This window comes from Mus caroli, unplaced genomic scaffold (genome assembly GCF_978045245.1).
Source record: "Mus caroli unplaced genomic scaffold, Mus_caroli_1 scaffold_15, whole genome shotgun sequence".
Lineage (NCBI taxonomy): Eukaryota > Metazoa > Chordata > Mammalia > Rodentia > Muridae > Mus > Mus caroli.
In genome coordinates, this window is record NW_028227270.1 from 56,759,432 (window position 1) to 56,781,733 (window position 22,302).

A 22,302-nucleotide genomic window follows, 5' to 3' on the forward strand; every position below is an offset into this window, starting at 1 on the left:
ATTTTGCGAAGTTTTCTGAAGCTTTCCTTTTGAAAGCTCCACCAGGAGGTTTTGCTTTTTAAATGAATTTCGGATTATCTTGGCTATTTAACATTCTCCTTCAATTTTTCTTCTCAGAACAGGACTGCCCTTGGATGTCTTGTCGGCTTTGCCTAATAACAGCCCAATTTTGCAATTTTTACTAGGTCAGCAGGAGATTTGCCCAAGTGCTGCAGAACCTAGCCCCGTGTTTATTCTAGGTTATGGAGTGGCTTTTGAATTCGTACTTATTTATTCTACAGGCTATAATCACACACTGGAATTTCTTTCTGCTTAACTCTCCTTGACCTTGGCCCTTACTCACTAACACACCCCACACGCTGCTCCTGGGGCTATTTGGAATGTGCCTATTAAAAACCTCAAGGGACACATGTGAAATTTTATTTCAATTTTCTTAAAGGTGACACTTTGATAGATTCAATCTACTTTACATACAGATTATTCATCAGGATCGTGGGATCTCTTAGAAACATTCTAGAAGGGAAACGTTTCTTTTTGTTTGTGTGTGTGTGTGTGTGTGTGTGTGTGTGTAAAATATTCTAAGTCCTTTCTGTGCCTGGCTTTGTAGAGAGGTAGCTTGGTCAGGTCCTTACTGGTATCACTCCAATCTGTGTAACTTCTGGAGTTCTTCCATTTTAGTTACACATGGACTCTTAGTGGTAGAAGAGTCTCCTATCTGCTATCTCTGTTTCAGAATATCTTTATATGGGGTTCTGGAGAGATGGCCTAGTGGTTAGGAGCACGGCCTGCTCTTCCAGAGGACCCAGGTTCTGTTCCCAGTACCCTCATACCAGCTCACAGCTGCTTGCGATCCCAGGGATCCAACGTCCTCTTCTGGGCACTGTGTGCACGTGATGTGCGTCCTTTCAGGCAAACCCTCGTGCACATACATAATTTTTTAAAAGTGATCTTTGCTTACAAAGCTACAAGCTAGCTAGGAAGCGTGTTGACGCTGTCTGTTGTCTCTCTGCTCCAGGCTGCTGTGGTGGTGGTATTCAATTTTGCTATGGTTCTGCTCATTTTTCCTGCAATTCTCAGCATGGATTTATACAGACGTGAGGACAGAAGATTGGATATTTTCTGCTGTTTCACAAGGTACATTTCCTGGTGCCTGGGGCCTTTATTCTTTGGGTGTATAGAAATACTGTTTAGGGAGCAGTCTGTGGGCTTCTTCAAAAGGGAATGTAGCTAATAGAGTTTGGGTTAGTATGATAGGACTAGATAAAGGTTTTAGATATAGGCAGGGCTCTGGGGCACACGTAAGCTCCCACACTTTCTCCATCCCACACCTGAATATGCCCAGAATCCTCCCCTAGAGAGTCTGCTGCATGTGTTCATTTTTCTCCATGGTAAACCTGTGCTTGTTCATCAGTGAACTGTTTGGTGGGTGTTTGGAGCAGAGAAATGTCAAAAACTACCTGTTGAGAACACATTGGGGGGGGGGTGGATTTTTGTCTTTAGTTTTTTTCATTCTTTGGCATTACATTTTGAAGGGGTATATTATCGTCATTTCAGGATCAGCTAGCTATGCCTTGGATGGTTTGATCACGTCTCTGTCCAGAGCAGTTAGGTGATCCTTGCAGAGCTAAGGCAGATATCAATGGGTAGCATCAAGTCTCCAGCAGAAATGCAAGCCCTCTCTCTCTCCGTCATCTGTACTCTGGGTGATGTATGTACTACACACTATGGTGCGTTTATCTTTTATCTTTCAGCCCCTGTGTCAGCAGGGTGATTCAAGTTGAGCCACAGGCCTACACAGAGCCTCACAGTAACACTCGGTACAGCCCCCCACCCCCGTACACCAGCCACAGCTTCGCCCACGAAACCCATATCACTATGCAGTCCACCGTTCAGCTCCGCACAGAGTATGACCCTCACACGCACGTGTACTACACCACCGCCGAGCCACGCTCTGAGATCTCTGTACAGCCTGTCACCGTCACCCAGGACAACCTGAGCTGTCAGAGTCCCGAGAGCACCAGCTCCACCAGGGACCTGCTCTCCCAGTTCTCAGACTCCAGCCTCCACTGCCTCGAGCCCCCCTGCACCAAGTGGACGTTCTCTTCGTTTGCAGAGAAGCACTATGCTCCTTTCCTTCTGAAACCCAAAGCCAAGGTAACCCTCCACCGTGTGTGGCTTCCTGCCTTGAAATATATGTGAATACTTGGCATCTTTTGGATCCATCACCATGTGCATGTGTGCTACCGGACAGGTCCACCAGAGTCAGACTGCAAAGCTCAGGACCACTTTGATGAGCAGGTTCCTACAGGGAAAGGTTCCATGGAGCAGATATTAATAGGAATATAAAGAAGCTCCTTACTTTGTAAACATTTTTCTTCTTCATGCGATTATCTAAAAAGAAGATCCAGTGTGGCTTTATGTTTTTCCTTCTGAGAGACTGACTCCCTAATATGCTGTGCTCAGCCTGGGCTGATATGTAGAAGGGAGTAAAGACATCGGTCGGTACCGGTCTAGGAGGGATCAGGAATGTTCTTCTGGGTCTCATCCAGTGCTCTCCTTTATCTGTTACAGGTTGTGGTAATCCTTCTTTTCCTGGGCTTGCTGGGGGTCAGCCTTTATGGGACCACCCGAGTGAGAGACGGGCTGGACCTCACGGACATTGTTCCCCGGGAAACCAGAGAATATGACTTCATAGCTGCCCAGTTCAAGTACTTCTCTTTCTACAACATGTATATAGTCACCCAGAAAGCAGACTACCCGAATATCCAGCGCCTACTTTACGACCTTCATAAGAGTTTCAGCAATGTGAAGTATGTCATGCTGGAGGAGAACAAGCAACTTCCCCAAATGTGGCTGCACTACTTTAGAGACTGGCTTCAAGGTAGGACCGTGGCAGGCGGCCATTGCCTTGCCCATTTCTGTCGTTCTTGGGTCTTACGATTCCCTTTCTGGCACCCTGCAAAGGTGCTCGGTCATAATGGAACAGCACGAGTTTCTTATTGTTCTCTCTCTCTGTCTCTGTCTGTATCTGTCTCTCTTTGTTTCTGTTTCTCTTTGAGACAGGGTTTCTCTGTGTAGCTCTGGCTGTCCTGGAACTCACTCTGGAGACCAGGTTGGTCTCGGACTCTCAGAGATCCTCCTGCCTCTGCCTCTGCCTCTGCCTCTTGCGTGCTGCGATTAAAGGTGAGCACTACCACATCGAGCCAGTTTTTTAAGATGTAGTGTGTATGTGTGTGTGTGTGTGTTTTGCCTGCATATATGTGTTGTATGTGCATCACTTATGTGCCTGATGCCTGAGTTCAGAAAAAATATTGGACTCCTTGGAACTGGAGTTGTGGGCACTGAGAACCAAACCCAGATTCTCTGCAAGAGCAGGAAGCACTGAGAGCCTCTCCAGTCTTGTTTGATATGAAGCCCACTTCTCTGGCAACCTCCCAGCTCTGGCTTTTTGTAACTGTCTGAGCAAGAGCCTATTAACTCATTTAGGAACATACAGTAGGGGAAGACATTTCGAACCAGGGAGCCTGGATGCTTCTGTTGCTCTTTTCTTCTGGATGGCAGCTGGTTTGATGGCCAAGTGAAATTAGAGTATTTGGTGGGATCTCTGAGCTGTCTGCTAAATTACAGCCTACTGTAGCTGTGGATTTTGGGTTAGCTGTTGTGTATTTTGACCATCTTTTCAAATGTCACCCATATACTTTGGGCTCATAGCAAATTTGAGTGGAAGGTATAGAGAAGGTTTGCTCTCCCCAGGCCGCCTCCCTGTGTGTCAGCATTCAACACTAAAGTGGTGTGTGTGGTTTATCCTTCCAATTGACCATAGACACCATTGACTTCCAAAGAGCCTTATATGGACAGGCCATCCTTCCATCTGGCGATGAACTTAAAAATGCTTCGCTACAATCCTCTTATTTCACAAAGAGGCAAATCCTACCCCCTCCCCCTTCTCCATTTTATCTGTCCATTTGTGTGTGAGGGTGTGTGTGCACCATAGTATCCATATTGAAATGGACCCAAAGACAAACTAACTGTCCTCTTTCCACCATGTTGGTCCTGCCGATCAAACTCCTCTGGTTTGGTGACAAGCACCTTTTACCATCCTAGACACATCTCTAGGAAATAGTAGTCGGCAGGGGAACGCTATAAGACGGTCTGAATTTGCTTGTAACTTCACACTGACTGAATACGAATGGCGTTCAGTGGTTCCCAAAACATCTGTTCATGTTGACATGCGCAAATAACAGTAGACAATCAGGACCATTATCCACACAATTCAAGCAAAATTGCTCTTATTGGAGTACCCAAATAATTCTGACTCCAGTATTTGTTGGCTTAGATTATCCCAGTGGCTGTCTTAATTTCCCACTTAATTAGGCTTGTTTAAACACATATTTAAGTGGCCCCCTTTTTGTCTTAAGACAGCCCCTTTCCCTTTGAGTTTGCATTAGGCGATAAACAACTTGATTTGACAGGAATTGGTGTTGAGCAGTGACTAGAATTTGCCCATACCTGTGTGCCTGGTCCAACTTTGGGGGATGGTGGAGAAAGCACAACTTTACCCAGGAGATTAACTTGAATTCCCTTGACTTTTTAGTTTCTTACTCTTGGTTCACAAGGCATTGTTTTTTAAGTAGTGAATTAACAAAGAGCCAAACAGTTGAGAGAGTCTCCAGTCCCCACCCCACCCCACCCCACCCCAACTTTCTCCAAAGACATGCAAATAACTTGCCACCAATGACAAAGAAATCTGCTGTGCTGAGTGGAGGAGGGTGTTGTAGAATGCTCCCTCCAAGTGTCTTCCCTTTGGTGAGGTAGGCCAAGGTTGAGAAGGGTAAGCATATGAAGACCCAAATCATTCAGATGCATAGATATTTTTGAACTACATTGTGGCTGCTAAGCAAACAACACCCAGCCCCAGACTGTTGTGCCCATGCATGCTAAGATGGCAGGATACCTTGCAGCCCTGGGGCTGTAATGCCTTCAGGGTCCTACAGAGCACTGGTCACAGACACCAGGGCTCTAGCCTGCAGAGGCATTATTTAGACCTTCTGAGTGGTTGGTTACTTGGGTCTTTGAACATTTCTTCCAAATTCTTGTGTATGCTTTTGAAGCCTGTTAAACTTTGCCAGCTCACTGGTGTCTGTCAACACTCCAGTAGTTACTTTGATTTTTTTCTCAGTCCTAAAACATATTTAATGGCTAATACAGGCCATTTTGAAAGTCAGCCCTGGGTTAGAACCCAGGACAGCACTCTCCCTTTGAGAAATAATATCTCGAGCTCTCAGGACATCTGTGGTAAAGTTGGAGATGAAATCTAATTGCTTCATGTACAGGGGGGGTGTTCATTTTTTATTCACACTGACTTACATGAACAAAATACATTATTATTTATTTCATCTCTAGGAGCTTATATATTTGGGTAGTTTCCTTTAGCCTAGACTCAAAATAATTTTCCGTGTAAAGTGTTTCTAGTTAAAGAACTGCAGCTGAAATGTAAGGGTTTGCAGTAAACTGTCGGAATGTAAATGTCAGCCAAGGGGCAAGTGTTTGGTGTACAGCCTGTGGAAGTTCAGATTTTCAGTGGTCAGTCAGAAAATACTAAAGGGGCCCTGAAAGAACTTTACTGTTGATGACCATAGCTGGAGAGCACATTAGGGCTAGCATTGTAGGAAATTCATTCTAAGTTGGTGGCAGGGCACATGCACAGATCCCTAGGTATTGCAGAAGTCTCTGTGACTATACCTTTGCAAATATACTCTCCGTTACCTGCTTTGACACCAGATGCTGCTAAGATTCTGGTATTTTCCATGTATTTTGCAATTACTTCTAACAGCACACTGTACTTGTGAAAACCCACTCTAAGTAATACACGTGGAGTATGGCTGGCCTTAGGCTGCCTGGGCTCAAAGCTTAGCTGTGACTTGTCACCAGGCTCAGTCCTTTCATCTGTAAAATGGGAATCATGATTGGTTCTCTCAGGAGGTAAGCAGCTGAAGGCTGACTACCTAGAGCCAAGAGGACCACCTAAGTCTGAAGTAATAAAAGCTCTCCTCTCTCCTTGCTTGGAAAACAGACCAGGATTCTTGTAGGGGGTTGGGGGACTGGTTGTCCTTCTCTGTTTATTTTTTTTTTTCCAGAGTGGGAGTGGGGAAGAGCTTTGGGTCTTAAAATAACATCTGCATAGCTTAGTGCTGCCTCTCTGTGCAAACCTGTGAAAAGCTGTGGGAGAGATTGCCACCCTGGTGGTCCCTCTGCCCAGGGCCTGTGGGTGACCCAGCCTACTTCCTAAAAACAAAGCCCACTGCATAACAATGCTGGAGGGAGGCTTTTGTTAAAAAAAGGCTGCTCCAACTCTCCCCTCTCTCTATTCCCAAACACCTCACTGTGCTAAGCATTCACAGACCGTGTATTTTGTTGTTGTTGTTTAGTTTGTTTTAATTTCTGAAGTGCCCTCAGGCAAGTCCTGAAAGGGAGTAAAATGTATCTGAGTAGATGTGTGTCTGCCGCAGGGGGTCTCTTGAGCAGCTGGGACTTGGGGGGTCTACTTGGGAGGTGTCTGGTGTTCAGTGAGGCTGGGGGGGGGGGTTTGGGGAGAGTACCCCCCAGGCAGTGCTCAGCTCCAAGTCTGGGTCACCAGGGCCCTGTCTTCTCTTCCAGCATGCTTACCTCTTTACAGCTGTAGCCAAACTGTCAGGTCTGTAATGATGGTTTTGATTACAGCGGCCAAGCCCAGCTGTGTGTGGTGAGCTGGTGGGCTCGCCCATCCCCCAAGCCCAGAAGGCTCACTCTTTCCCGCCCAGGGCTTGCGGTTTGTCATCTGTTCTCACAGAGCCCCACAGAGCCTCCCTGTGTCGGCCTGTGGCTTCCTGTTCTCAAACTGATCCAAATTTCCCCTGTGAGGTATTTCCTTGTGCTTCCTCTCCTCCACACAGCCCTCCACTCAGAAGGAAGGGTAGCAGGGAGGAAGAGAACGGGAGGAGAGTGAATAGGTGCTGGCTGCGATCTTTACACGACCTGGCAGCAGATCCCACAGCTTGTATTAGCTGCACAAGTCAAACAGATGGATCGGATTGACAGAGCTGTGTTCCCTCGCCCTGGCTCCAGGGGCAGCCAAGTTGGGAGCTTGAATGTGATTTCACTGCTTGGGGTAGATTTTCTGGTCTTGGTGAGGAACTCCTGACATATCTCCCTGTGTGGCGTGAAATGGTTAATGGGTATGGTATGTGTCTTCTCCCCCTTGCTTTCTCTTGCTAAAATTAGTCAGGAAGAAGGGGGAGGAGGGGCAGGCCAACCTGGCACTTGGGAGGCAGGTGGATTTCTGTTAGTTCCAAGCTTGCCTGATCTACATAGTGAAGTCAAGGTGGTAGGCCCAGCAGAGATACATAATGAGACCTCTCTCCCCCCCTTTCCCACTCTCTCATTCAGTCTTCCTTCCTTTCTTTTCTTTCTTTTGGAGAAGACAGGGTTTCTCTATACAGCCATGGCTGTCCTGGAACTCACAGATCTGCCTGCCTCTGCTTCCTCAGTTCTGCAATTAAAGTCATGAACTGCCGTGCCCTCCTCTCCTTTTCTTCTTTTTGTGTGTTTCCTTTAAAAGCTGTGTGTGTGTGTGTGTGTGTGTGTGTGTTATGTGCCCATAGAGACCAAAAGAGAGAGTTACCTCTAGAGTTGTTGTTGCAGGCAGTTGTGTGCCCTCCAGAATGGATTCTGGGATCTGAACTTGGATCCACTGGAAGAACAGCCAGCTCTAAGCCGTCTGTCTGTCTTGTTCCTGGGCTTTCGTTCCTTAGTTTAAGTAAAGTGTGTGTGTTTTATTCTTCCCTCTGAGCATCTTTTGATTAGCACCACAGTTCATTCACTAGCAGATCAGGAGTCCTTCCTTAAGTGAGAGAAAACTGCAGACAAGTCCCCTGCCCTGCCTCCTGTCCTCAGCCTAATCCCTCTGGACCAAGGCTCTCAGGCCAGGTTTTAATGTGTTGCACATGTTTCTGTTTCTAGGACTTCAGGATGCATTTGACAGTGACTGGGAAACTGGGAGGATCATGCCAAACAATTATAAAAATGGATCAGATGACGGGGTCCTCGCTTACAAACTCCTGGTGCAGACTGGCAGCCGAGACAAGCCCATCGACATTAGTCAGGTATTCACGATGTTTCAGGACACTGAACAGTTATTACGTCTAGGCAGCTGACCCATGGAGTAGGGCTGGCAGTGTATAATCCCACCTTGTGTCCCATGAGGACCTGAAGTGATAGGAAGTGATAGGGAGAAGCTTGAACTGGCTCTGAGCTAGCCAGAAAACTTCCCTTTCCCTGCCTGTCAAGCAAGAGGAGGGGACAGACAGGTGTTGCCTCTAACAATGGGCAAAATACAGTGTTGTTAACGCTGCGGGCTTTTCCCAGTGGTGGGAAGCACCATCCCATACTGGGCTTTCAGAGTTTAACACTGAAATATGTGTTATATGAAAATACATTAGTATAGTGGTCTCAGTTATATTCGGACATGGGATGGTGGATTTGTTGGGGAGCAATCATTTGAACAGAGGTTGGGTAGGTGGGTGGCTTAGAAGATGAGCGAAGTCACTAGAGGTTGAGGATGGATTTGTTATTTAATGCTTTCTGGGGTCAGCTTGGCCTCAGCAGTAGATGCTGAGTGTAGGTGTGGGCAGCTACCTGCTCCTGAATATAGCAAACATAAGCACGCATAGAAGCATGTAACCTCCCCATGCGGCCCACTCCACAGTATGTTGAAAGCTGTTCTTTTGGATAGTATCTTGTATTCAAAGCACTTGGATTCTAGCACATCCCGTTTGGTTTCCTCAGGGGTTGCGTTTGCACCCTGGATTTGGGGTGAGTCCCAGGCCTCTTGGTAGTTTGCTCTTGGTAGTTTACTTTCCTATCCTCAGGCAGAAAACATCTCGTTAATGATCTCCTTGTCAGCCCTGCATGTTGTCCTCTCTCCTTTTTGCTGGCACTAAAGGTGACAGATTTACAAAGTTCATTGTTCAGAGTCATTGTGAAGCATGAAGTTTGATGCTTTATAGTGGCGTGCAATGAGCTGTCGGGCCTGACAAGGGTACGGCAGACCAGCCTGCCTGAGAGGATAGCAGGGACGGACTGAATTGGAGTTAGAGATCAGGGAATCTGTGGGACGCCTGTGGTGGGGTCCAGGCACTGAGGTATCATTTCCTCTCCTGGGGGAAAGAAGAGCACGCTGCATGCGTAGAGGCCAGGAGCTGTGCTATGTAATTCCAGAGACAGTCTGAGGACCTACAGTTGTTAGAGATCCCGTGGATTAATTGAATCCAGATCCCTGCAGTCTACTCCGCCTGTCTCTCCCCCACCCCCTGCCCCGCCCGGTCTCTTCCACGCTCTTTATTCCCCCACTCTTTTCTCTCTGAACTCCTGTCACTGGTGTTCGTTAAGAAAGACCAAACGTTGGAAGGAGGCCTGGGTCTAAAGTAAACAGGAAATTTTTTTGATGTATCTACCATATATATAATCCACACTGTGTCTCATAGTGTCTTTGACCCAAGCAAAGCCCACGAGACCTACTGTAGAGGGAGCAGATGTGGCCACTGAATCTGACTAAGGTGCAGAAGTAATATTCCTCAGAAGGGCCCTCCCTGGCTTTGCATCTTTGTTTTCCTGTTCTGGCAATGGTTTTTTTTTTTTGAATACACAGGTCATCAGAGGCTGTGTTAGCAAAATTTATACAGATGCTGTTTTATTTTATAGCTCCCTCCATTTACTGGGTGGTATTTCCTTCAGTGTTAACAACAGAGGTTAACTGCACACAGACGTGGATAGGGATGCTTGCCAGGTTTCCCCCCTGCCCCTCCTATAAATATGTTTTTCCAGATTGTTCATTCCCCGCCTTGGCTGCAGACAGTCTTTTTTAGCATTCAGATTTAATTGGTTCAGCCAATTCCTGGGCCATCTGCGGAACCGTGTGTTTGCTGTAAACACACTGGTGATTGCATCCCCCAATAAGTGTATTTTGAAAGACATCAAAGGTATTCTTGTGGGACTGGGGCACTGTGGAGGCATGGGTATTCTACTGTTTGTTGGAAATGTGGGTATAAAGCCTTGCTCTCCCAGCAGGAGTGTGTTTACCCCATAGCCTGCCCTGAATGACCTCTGTTCTTTCCGTTTTGTAGTTGACTAAACAGCGTCTGGTGGACGCAGATGGCATCATTAATCCGAGCGCTTTCTACATCTACCTGACCGCTTGGGTCAGCAACGACCCTGTAGCTTACGCTGCCTCCCAGGCCAACATCCGGCCTCACCGGCCAGAGTGGGTCCATGACAAAGCCGACTACATGCCAGAGACCAGGCTGAGAAGTAAGTAGCACTCCCATCCTGAGAGGCTGGGAGCTCTTAGAGGCTCCTTCAGTCACTGCCTGGAGCTCAGCAACAGCCTCATCCGTTGACACTACCCAGGGTTCAAAAGTGTAAATAGAACAATATATTTCTTTTGGTTTAAAACTCTGGGAGACAGATGAGGGTGTGTAATGGAACACAGCCCTGCGCTCTCACATTGAGAAGTGAGTGTTTCTAACCCCCTTTTGCAGCTCTAACTCCAGGCATTTCTCCTGATGCCAGCTGTTCTGTGTGAAAGCTGAAGACACCTCCACATCGAGTGTTATTTTACTATGGCCGAGTTTTATCGCTAGGGATTGTATGTTTATCTTAACTTTGTCAACTGTGGTGTTGAAGGGATTTTTGGCATGTTGGGTCATTTCTATAAGCCACCAAGCACCTGTGCTCTGTCAGAGCTGTTTAAACTGGAGAGGAAAAGTCTGTATACATCCGTGCTCTCCTCTTCCCTCCCTTCACCTCTAAGCCTGGGGTTTGAAAGGTGGCTCTGTGTGGATTTAATTTGCATTTACGTTAGAGATGTTAGTAGCAGCATATGCTTTGGATATTGGGCCAAGAGAAGACATGAGAAAGAAGACGGGTCCCTTTTGCAACCAGGGCAGGCAGCGGTCTGAACTCCCCTGTACCTAAACCCCAGAGCCTGGTGGCAAGCAGCCAAGGCTTGTCTTAATGAAAATTTATAGTTGAGATTATAATAGGGCAAATCATGTTTAGCAAGTCAACTGAATGGCCCCAAAGGGTGTGGAACACACAAGGGCAGTAACTAAATGCTTGTTGTGTGAGGATGCCTTCCCCTGTTGCTGAAGACTTAGCATTGCATTAGAGAAACAGAGAAGGTTCAAGTTGCTAGGTCACTAAAGGACAAGAAAGGGTAGCATTTTTTTTTTTTTTCTGCAAGGCATGACTCTGGGATTATTTTGGTCAAGGAGAACAGATTGATGTAGGGACAAAAAAGCATTTTCAACTTTTTAAGTCTCATGGCATTTAGACCTCACAAATGGTATTTGCTTTGGGGATAATAAAACCAAAGCATTAAGGGAAAAAAAAAAAAGCATATCATAGCAGATCATAGAGGCCTTCCTCTGCCCACCCAACTCGTACCCCCCCTCCCCACGCACCCCCCACCCCCCACCCCCGCCACTACCAAATAAAAATCAAAGGCTGAAGAGGTGGCTCAATGCGCTAACCACACAAGCATGAGGACTGGATTTGAATTTCCAGAACCCACATGAAGCTGGGTGTGGTAGCATATTGGTAACCCCAGTGCACATGGCAAAAGGAGAAAGGGGGGGTGGGGGTGGGAAATGTTCCTGGGATTCCAGAGCCAGCTAGCCTCAAATATGCAGCAGCAAACAGCAAGACACTTTTTACAGGGAGTTAGGAAAAGATTGACATCTCAGATTGTCCTCTGACCTCCACGTGTGTGCCTGAACACACGTGTGTGTGCACGCGCGCACACGCACATACACACACACACTGAGAAATTTTAAACTGACAGGGAATATTGTAAAGGCCCAGAATCATTTATTGTTTGTTCTTTTCCTGGACTTTTGAGAAGTTCTCTTCTCTCTCACACCCAGTGTCTGTCTTCACCGGAGTCCCCAGCTTACCTCACTTCTTCTCTCTCCAGTCCCAGCAGCAGAGCCCATCGAGTATGCTCAGTTCCCTTTCTACCTCAACGGCCTACGAGACACCTCAGACTTTGTGGAAGCCATAGAAAAAGTGAGAGTCATCTGTAACAACTATACGAGCCTGGGATTGTCCAGCTACCCCAATGGCTACCCCTTCCTGTTCTGGGAGCAATACATCAGCCTGCGCCACTGGCTGCTGCTATCCATCAGCGTGGTGCTGGCCTGCACGTTTCTAGTGTGCGCAGTCTTCCTCCTGAACCCCTGGACGGCCGGGATCATTGTGAGTTTATTACAAGGGTCTTTATGGAAGTCAGATTCCTTTCAACACAGCTCTTGCTGCAGCCGGGAAGTTTTGTTTATGTCTGGGCTTTTGGAGGAGGAGGGTATGGATTGCATCATCTGTAAGATATTTATTCTACTTGAGGTGGTGAGGTTCATGGGGATCCTTCTAACTCCAGAATCTGTGTCCTTCTCACACAGCATTAAAAGAAGTGCACAGGGGCCCCAGGGGCAGGAAAGGGGGCGAGCGGAGGCTTTGTAAGCAAGCTGCATAAAAGTGCTGAAAATTTAATGAGTTAAAAATAACCAAAGTATAAATAATTTTCTAATTCTAAAGTCTCATTGTGTGCCCTCATCCCAGAAAGTTCTTCTGTGTGTGATGTGGAAGCACGCATAGAGAAGTTTGTACAGAAGTTAGTGCAGGGCAGGGGAGGATGACACTTGGGCTTTGTGCTGCCAGTACTGTGGAACTCCTAGGGAAAATGGTGAACTGCCACTCACAGCCAGTTTGGGGCAACTTTTCTCCAAATCACCCTCAGATCTGAAGTGAGTCTGTGTAGAGTCTGAAATCCTGGCATTGCTTAAGCTCCGTGAACCATTGTATAGCCTTTAAAAATGCCAGAATTATAAAAACAGGTTTTGTTTCTGTGCCGAGTCTGGCAGCAGGTACATTAAAGGTAAATGTTTAGTCTGCAGACTCTTCACAGCACTTAAGCTGTGGATAGTATCCATCTTTAACTGTTTCTCCCGACCTCTGCCACCACCTACTGTCCTATCCCCATGCAGGAGAGATCATTTTCTTTTATTCCTCCATGTGGTGAGAGTGAAGGAGATTCACAATGAACACCTCTTAGATTATGAAACAGTTTTCTCCTCCTTGGCATAAAAAACTCCAAAGTCTACCTTGTAGATTTTTTTTTACCATTCCTCCACACATCCTTTTGAAAATTGAAAGGTTCTTCGAAGCCTTTGCTTAACCCTGAGGGTCTGCTCTGTCGATTCTTGTTGCTCCCCATCTCTTCAAAGCACAGAGGCCCTGGAACCTGACACATGACCTGCAGTGGCCTACCCCACTCTCCAGTCTCTTCCTTTGGTCTGTAGGCTCTCCAACCTAAGCACAACTTCTTTACCTACAAAGACCTTTACTCAACCTATCCTATCACCTTTAACAGTAAAATATACTGCAGAATGAACCCAAGGGGTTAAAGGACTTTCTGTTGCTTAAGGTTAAAAATAGCTTTGTTATGAGCCACAGTTGTCCTAGGTATTAGGACCCCTGTGTATCAGAGTCCTCCTGAGGCCCAAGCAGCATCATACTGCATGTAACTTTGCACATTCTGCTGTATACTCTGAATTATCTCTAGTAACTTCTAATACTTACTACATTGTAAGTATATGCTGTGTGGCTGATGGAATGGTAACAGGGAAAAAGCTGTACCCTATGAGAGTACAATTCCTCAGATGCCTCCAGTGTGTGGTCCCTTTATTTTTTTCCTTTTCTAGCCTAGGAATATTAGAAAAATAACTTGCAAAGATTATTTACTGAACTTGTAGATAGCTCAGCCATTAAAGTACTTGCTGCACCAAGCTGTGTGGTATTAGGTGTGGTGCAGTGAGACTGGGAGACAGAAACATGAGGGTGCCTGACCAGCTAGCCTAGCCAGTGAGCTTCAGGTCTCAATGAGAGAACCTTTCTCAACAACAAGGAGGCTGCTGAGAACAACCCCTAGGCTTGACTTCTAGAATGTGTGCATACATGTATGCGCGCACACACCCAGTACACATACACACACATCCATACACACTCATAAAACACACAGACACACGCCCATACAGATACATACACCATACAGATACACTCACACACTCACATATGCATGCCCAACATCCGTACACACAAATGCATGCATCCATGCACATACACACACACACACACACACACACACACACACACGATAAACTTTGCCCTCACAAACACTGTTTTTGACCTTTTTTTAGCATGACAATAAGTTGTCCAAATATCTTCATTCACACAGAAAATTGGAGTGTAAGGAAGTTAGTCCTTTACATAGTATTTAGGTGACAGGTACATTGTTGCCCACCTAAAACCCCCAAATGAGGCCACATCAGGACTTTGAATCTGTACTGGTTGACACTCTAGCATGCCTTGATCTGACTTACTAATTGTGTGCTCCTCCTTCAAGGTCATGGTCCTGGCTCTGATGACCGTTGAGCTCTTTGGCATGATGGGCCTCATTGGGATTAAGCTGAGTGCTGTGCCTGTGGTCATCCTGATTGCATCTGTTGGCATCGGAGTGGAGTTCACCGTCCACGTGGCTTTGGTATGGGAGGTCCTTCGGAGAAACTGGCTCACACTGACAGAGTAGAGGAATCTGGGTCTCTCGTTTCCATAAGTCACAGGGATAGCTTCAAGCACAGTTTTCCCAAGGAGGTTTCAAATGTTTCTGATGGGAGACAGGGGTGGGGTAAGAAGGACCGTGTTGCACACACTGCAGTGTATTAGAGAAGCCTGCCGCAAGGGCCTCTGCACAAAGGTGTTGGTTTGTGACTAACAGCACTCAGTTCCAAAGTTGTCACCATTGTCCCAGGACATTCTATGTGTTTAGGCAAACATCCACACTCTTAAATATAGTCATAAAGTGAGGATAAAGCAAGACCTCCCTCAGAGGCTTGGTGGGGATAGCATAATTGAGGGTGAAGTAGCTGGCAGCCACAGAAATACCCTCAGGCTTGTGAATGAAAGCTCGGGTGCACAGCCCTGAAGAGCCTGCTCTTCCACCCCAGCCCACCCAGCTCTGTGGACCTCCCAGCTTCTGCATGCATCCATGGTGGCAGAAAACGAGAAAACCAGGGATGGTTTCACCAGGATGTAGGCCCCTCTCTATATATATACTGCCTGGTTGTTGGAAGAAGTTAACTGGAAAGAGAGTCTAGAATCCAAAAGATGAGCTGGTTGTTTTACACACTGAGAAAACTACTTAAAAACCTTGTAGCATTGTGTTCTGCCGACAGATGTACTCACAGTGTTAAGTACCCAGGGCTGTTAACAGGCATTTGATAAAAGAGTATTGACTGAATAAATGATAGTGTTTGGAAGGCCCAAGTTGCGCCTGAACCAAGGGGTGTTACCATTGCCTTTCCAGCATTGTGCTTTGGGTATAGCACACTGTATGTGCATTCTGTAGCCTCTCAGAGCTGTCGCCACTCTCACCAGCTGTGGCTGTGGATGTACAGAACATGTTCTGAAGCTTTTAGTAAGATGATGAGTTAGAAACAGTATCTCAGACGTGTCCGTGTATGGGAGTTGCGCATGCGTCTGCAAGCACCCGAGTGCGATGCCTGTGGGTGGAGACTGGAAAGTAACAGATACTGTTACTGAGGCACCATTTGCCTTGGGTTTTTTTTTTTTTTTTTTTTTTTTTTTTGTACAGATTCTCTTACTGGCCTGGAGCACACTAAGTAGGTTAGGCTGACTAGATGGGCAAAGTCCAGAGATCTGCCTGTTGGGATTATAAGCCTGGACCACCATGCTTTGGGTTTTGTTCAAAATATGCATTATCATTAACTATGGCTCAGTACTATGAACAGGGCATTGTAATGAATCCAGATCCAGTGAGACCAAATAAACATTGTAGGAGCTAAGCAGTAGACTGTTGAACATAGATTTTGGGGGAAGAAAAGGCAGATGCAGTGTCTAATATCTCCACCAGAGGTGAGGCTAGAATGTAAGCTCATTGGTAGAGGGCTTGGCTAGCTAGCATAAGCTCAAAACCACCTTCTACTCCAGCTCCAGTAGATCTAAGGCCCTCTTATCTCCTGTGGGCCCCAGGCAAGCACATGGTGAACAGACGTATGCATATACATACGAGCAAAACACCTATACACACTCTTATTTTCAGAAGACCTGATAAATGATGTTTTATTGTGACATTAAAAAGTCAGTCATCCTTTTGGCTTTATTGCTATATTTTGGATGATTTTTTTTTTCCTTAATGATAGAGAAGTCTCTTTGAGATGACTCTGTCCACCTACAGAAACTTAAGACTTACTTAACTTGTAGGGTAGGGGCTGGGCTATAGGTAAGGTGGCAATGTGCTTGCCTAGTCTGCAGGATGCCCTGGGATCTATCCTCAGCACCACAGAAAACCAGGCATAGTAGTGCACACCTGTCAACGTCGGCCCTCCAGAAATAGAACAAGGAGGCTTCGGCTCAAGGTCATTCTTGTACAGTAGTGAGTTTGAGAACAGTCTAAGGGACATAAGAGAAATCAACAAAACCCAAGTATAGACACAGCTGAGCACTTTACCACACCTACAATGTGACCGTGTCAATTTTCTCCTTTGTTCAGGCCTTTCTGACAGCCATTGGGGACAAGAACCACAGGGCTATGCTCGCTCTGGAGCACATGTTCGCTCCCGTTCTGGACGGTGCTGTGTCCACTCTGCTGGGTGTACTGATGCTTGCAGGGTCCGAATTTGATTTCATTGTCAGGTAAGCAGAAATGGGAGAGGAGGCTTGATACAAAAATCGTTGTTATCTTTGTGGCTTATTCCTTTTCTGTCTGGTAGGGGGTGCATCTCAGCCTGTCTCTTATAGGCATCTTGGTCTAGCAGTCTCTTGGGTTAGAGTAGAGGCAACTCCACAGCTTGAAAGAGCATGTGTTGAGATTACAGTTGCAAACATCTACAGAGAGATGACTTTGGCTTCTGGTAATTAGTGATGATCAGCTTTAGGCCCCTCTCCTTCAGAACTGTGGAGGGAACGGAGATGTACCCCTTTGAGGTGCTAGGTATGTGTGAAGCCCATTGGGGTGCTAGGTATGCGTGAACCCTTGGATCCCATCTCCAGTATCATGTGAAGCAAGTGCAGGTGGCTTATCTCTGTAATCCCAATCCTTGGCTATATTGAATTTGAGGATAGTCAGGGATACTTAAGAGCCTGCCTTAAAGCAAGGCAGAAAGAAAACGTTGTCTACCTCCAATATGGTCACCTAGCTCTAAGTACACATAGGAAATGATACATTGTACCCAGATTTTGTGTTTGGGTCCCTTCTGAGGCTTCATAAATGCTGGATACCTGACTGCAGGGTCAAATTTAGAGACTCTAAGCTTGGCCTGTGTACTCCTCTTGGCCAGATTTTGTTCCTTTGGGTAAGATGCTGACTTTGCAAAGTAAAGGACAGTGATTTTTCATTTTGGAAACTCTTTAACCGCCCAAGAAAGAAAGAACTCTAAGGCAATGTTGGCTTCCCTGGGTGACTACTGATTAAAACCATGATCCACTGGGGAGGAAAAGCCATCGTTTTAAGATACTAGTATGTCTTTAGAATAGAAGAGGCTGTGTAGGATGCTCCATGTCTGGAGAGATGACCCAATCAGGCTGTTCTTGGTAGCATTGTTTAGTTTTGCTTTTATTGGTACTCTTTGAAACAGGATCACTCTGCGCTTCCCTGGTGGGGCTAGAACTCCTGTGCCTTCTGGCTACTCTTCAGGCTACTTTTTAGGAAAAGCACTAGTGTCTATTAAAAAGCAGGAAAGTCCAGGCCTGGTGAATTCCAGGACAGCCTACACAGAGAAACCCTGTCTCGAAAAACCAAAAACCAAAAAAAAAAAAAAAATTTAAAAAGCAGGAAAGTGTGAAGAAGACAAGAAAATACTTTTTAAGGGGTTGGGTGTTTGGGGGTTTGTTTGTTTGTTTGTTTACAAGACAGGTCTCATGTAGCCCAGGCTTGCCTCAAACTCCCATAACAGAGAACAGCTTTGAGTTGCTGGTAGTCCCTCCTCAGCCTTCTAAGTGCTAAAATTATAGGCATGTGCTACCACATCTGGCACTAATCAAGCTTTACATGTGTGTACACACAGGCTGGCCAAGTAGGGTAAGTTCACATTTTCAAATAAAAAAAAGGATTTTTAGCTAGAAGTTTTAGCTGAATGCATGGAACAAGTGAATTCAGTCCCCACGAGCAGAGGAGGAAAAAGAAAGGGTGTGAGTTCATTGACCAGCCTTGAGGCATTGCCAAGTTTCTGGCATGTCAGTCTTTCTGATAGAGGGCATGGTGGGCTCACTGAGAGTAGAGTAGGCAGAGATTGACTCCATTTCAGTGTAAACCAGAACTCCTATATAATATGCTCCCTCCTCATCTGGGGCTATTAAGGTACATATTGATGGAGGCCTTTCCAGACAGCTCCCAGGTGAGCCTGAGCATGCTAGTATTCACACAGCCTATTGGTAAGAACCACTCATTAGATTCTCATTTGCCAAATACCATTGAGATAGTTGCTCTTAGATCCTAGTTTGGGATTATTTTGTTTTAAAGTGTTGATTTGGTGTTTGTTTCTCCCACACACTCTTACACAGATACTAGCTTTGTCTTAATGGTATGAATGCCCAATGCCAAATGAGACTGAATAGGTGTCGTCTCTTGGCTCTGTCAACACAAAGGTAATGCTGGCCTCACAGGTGCCTTTTTTTGTGATTACTGGCAGGTAGCAGGAAACCCATCTCTGCTTTGTGGCTTATAGCCCGCAGGGATTGGGAGATACAGTTCTCTCCAAGCAGTTCAAAGCCAAGAGAAAGTTGGGTGTGCGGAGACCTTGCAGGTCAAGTCAGCTGAGGAGCTGGTGCACGGGTTTACAAAGGATACTAAGGAACACAACCTAACCCCTCATCCTGTCCTAGCTGGGCCTGCTCATTCCCTCCCAGAGATATCATGGTTTCTGTTTCAGGCACTTAGAAGGGCTTCCCATTTTCTAAAATAGGGTGGATCAAGTCCTCACTGGAGCTGAATAAATGAGCAGACTCTGTATACATGAAGCCGTCAGAAATCTAATTGGTCTGTTTATGTTGTAGCTAGATGGATGGGATGCAAATGTCTTAATGCCTGCCGTTGATATACGCCTCCACCAAAAGTTCCACAGTTTATGTTAGAGCAAGACATTGGCGGCTTGGGCTTTTACTAATGCAACTCAGCAGGTTTTAGTGTTTACAATAGCTGTAAGGTATTTGTATTTTTATAGGGATTCTCTCTCCTTTCATCTAATGTCAAAACATGCATAGACATGGCATTGTAGGGTAGCTGTTCAGTTTTATGATCCAGGGGACCATTAACAGATAGATATCTAGACTTCCCTCTCTCTTTCCAGGACATCCTAACCCCAGCCCCCAGCCCCCACCTTTCCATCAAAGCCCTAGAAATCATTAGTTCCAGAAAAGCATCCTTGCGTGGAGTGTGCGCCCTCCAGCTGTGCAGAGTGCTGACCAGAGGCGGGCCCTGGCTGACAGGTTTACCTTGGTATTCTTGAAGGATCCCAGACCTTTAGCCCTCAATGGTGGGAACGCAGAACTCGCTGTTCACTCTCCCTCTTCTACCATGGTGCTTCAGCCTTTATGTTTGAATTGGCTGACGCAAAACAAGAGTATTCAAAGATGCTAAATTGTTCAACAAAAGATTGGCCTGCAGAGCAGCCCTGCCATTGTGGAGCGCCCTCGCCCCGCACAATGCCCCGGCTCTCACAGAATGGGCAGCGTTTTCTTTGCAGAAAGCTGGTTCCTGTGTTCTAAAAAGGTTGCAATTGGAGCTGTTTGGTAAAACTGGAACCCAGAGAAATTCTAGGCAGAAAGTTGTGCTTAATGAAAGCCCAGGGAAAGCCTTACCTGATGCACTAGAGACTTAATTAGAGATTCTGCTGTAAGAGGCAAGGGCATTTCACAGTGGATTAGCTGCCTGCAGAAGTGGGCTGCTTTTCCTCCTGGGCCAAATTGTTTAAATTCTACGCCCTGTACTTCATTTGTTTGCTTCTGCTGGGTTCTCGAGAGGGGCCCCTCGCCCAGCATTGTATCTGTACTTTCAGGGTGCTCAGCCATTCAGCTCACATTCCATATTTCTGTGTTGGTGTAACACGTTCATAAATAACATTACAGGCAGGAGAGTTCAGCAAATTAACAATTTTTCCCCCTTCCCTTCATGAAGTAACGCTGCAGGGTGTGGAGGAATCTAGACCTCAGAGCTGTAAGGATAAAAAAAAAAGAGCAAAATCCCAAACTAATCTATGCTAAGTTTGAACGACTGTTTCGTAGTTGACTTCTTAGCCCAGCGGGTTTGTTGAGCTGAGCTCTTAGTGCAGAATAACCTTTGGGTGCCTGGGGGCATGGAATGCTCTCCTTCCTCGATGACATGTTCCCATATCCCTTTTGTCTTCCAGATACTTCTTTGCCGTCCTGGCCATTCTCACCGTCTTGGGGGTTCTCAATGGACTGGTTCTGCTGCCTGTCCTCTTATCCTTCTTTGGACCGTGTCCTGAGGTCAGTGATTGCCCCCCAATGCCACCCCGGATTGAGATATTCAGGTGTTGCCATATTAGCAGATGGTCTGCGCTTTTCCATCAACATCCATTAACAATGGCTGTTTCACTTTTCCCTTTGACTGTTTTACACCAATGGATGGGCAGCTTAGGGAGGTTTTCGACCTTAGATAACTATTTGGGCTTAACAGGACAGACAAGATAGTTAAACGATGTCTGACTTTTCTGGTATTGGAAGTTGGCACAGTGTTTTTGTGCCAGAATCGTGAGTGTCTTCCAGATAGCAGGGAGACAGGAAGTAAATACAGTTTAATGTATGGGGTTCCCCTGCGAGGTCACCGAGGCCAATAATCCTGGGCTTTGAACTTTGAAAGTGACCTGCAGGTCAACAAACGTAACATTTTTAATTGGAAACCTCCTTCAACAGGTGTCTCCAGCCAATGGCCTAAACCGACTGCCCACTCCTTCGCCTGAGCCGCCCCCAAGTGTCGTCCGGTTCGCCGTGCCTCCTGGTCACACGAACAATGGGTCTGATTCCTCTGACTCGGAGTACAGCTCTCAGACCACAGTGTCTGGCATCAGTGAGGAGCTCAGGCAATACGAGGCACAGCAGGGCACCGGAGGCCCTGCCCACCAAGTGATTGTGGAAGCCACAGAAAACCCTGTCTTTGCCCGGTCCACTGTGAGTCACCTGGGGGGTTGGCGGGGGTGGGGGTGGGGGGATTGGGGAAGATTCATTTGTCCTGTGGCAGTGGGCCAGGAGGTTCGGGGGGAGGCTCTTGTGTACTCTGAGCAGCAGATCTAGTAGACAGATGGGGTGCAAGAAAAAAGTGTACACGTCAGGTCAAATCGCAGGAAACCACCAGCACTCCATTCTTTGTAGACTGTAGGATGTGTTTCCTTTTAATCTTGTGGACTGAACCGGGGCAGTGCCAGCATTGTTACAGGGAGGCATAGTTTAGTGGTGAAGCGCTTGCCTGGAATTCCCAAAGCCCAGGGGCTCATCCCCAGCCCTACCCTTATTCAGAATGGACTCAGCTTTAACACCTTTATCTCCTTTTGCCCTCTCTCGTCCCTTCACCCTATCTGTCCTTTCAGAAGGACGTGTGAGGAGATGATGTACCAAACAGCGTAGTATTCCGCCACGAGAAGCGTTTATTCTTTTCCTCTCCTCTCTGGTACCTTTAAGTGGCCCTGGCACAAAGTTATTTTAATTACTATCTAAGACTTTCCCGTAGCTTTGTGGCTTCAGGGTCTTATTGTTGTAGATGGCTGGGGATCTATTGAAAGTACTCAGACACATCCTGAGTACATAATTCCAGAAGGTAGTGAGGAGTCCACAGGTTCCTTCCTTACCCGCACCCCCACCCTCCCAGTCAAGATGCTCCACCTTGAAGAGTTTAAGGAAGACTCCAAAACTCCTATGGCTTGCCTGAGGCCCCCACCATGTTTACAGGAAATGTGTATTCCAGTCCCAGGCTAGAGCAGCCTTCCTTGAAGGAGAGAAGGGCTGGCTAGTGAATTGTGTCCCCGTCCTCTGTCCACCTCCCCCCCCCCCCAACACACACACACACACACACACACACCCGTGACGATGCCCTGCTGAGCTGCAGTGTGAATCTGGTTCTGTTCAGCAGGAGCCTAAAAATAGGTACAAGCTCACCGACTTTGAAGTTGGTCACGGTCCTTT

General features: G+C 46.5%; 1 protein-coding gene across 3 annotated transcripts in view; it reads left to right on the forward strand.

Moving 5' to 3' along the window:
- Ptch1 (patched 1) overlaps nt 1-22,302 on the forward strand; it is a 64,431-nt gene that overhangs the window by 37,904 nt on the left and 4,225 nt on the right. For all 3 annotated transcript variants that reach the window (XM_029468245.2, XM_029468244.2, XM_029468246.2), the window contains exons 13-22: nt 1,016-1,134; nt 1,752-2,154; nt 2,572-2,881; nt 7,999-8,141; nt 10,161-10,344; nt 12,011-12,291; nt 14,495-14,632; nt 16,661-16,803; nt 20,514-20,613; nt 21,040-21,294. In XM_029468245.2, the coding sequence (XP_029324105.1) occupies nt 1,016-1,134; nt 1,752-2,154; nt 2,572-2,881; nt 7,999-8,141; nt 10,161-10,344; nt 12,011-12,291; nt 14,495-14,632; nt 16,661-16,803; nt 20,514-20,613; nt 21,040-21,294 (2,076 nt within the window). The remainder of the gene's footprint in view (nt 1-1,015; nt 1,135-1,751; nt 2,155-2,571; nt 2,882-7,998; nt 8,142-10,160; nt 10,345-12,010; nt 12,292-14,494; nt 14,633-16,660; nt 16,804-20,513; nt 20,614-21,039; nt 21,295-22,302) is intronic.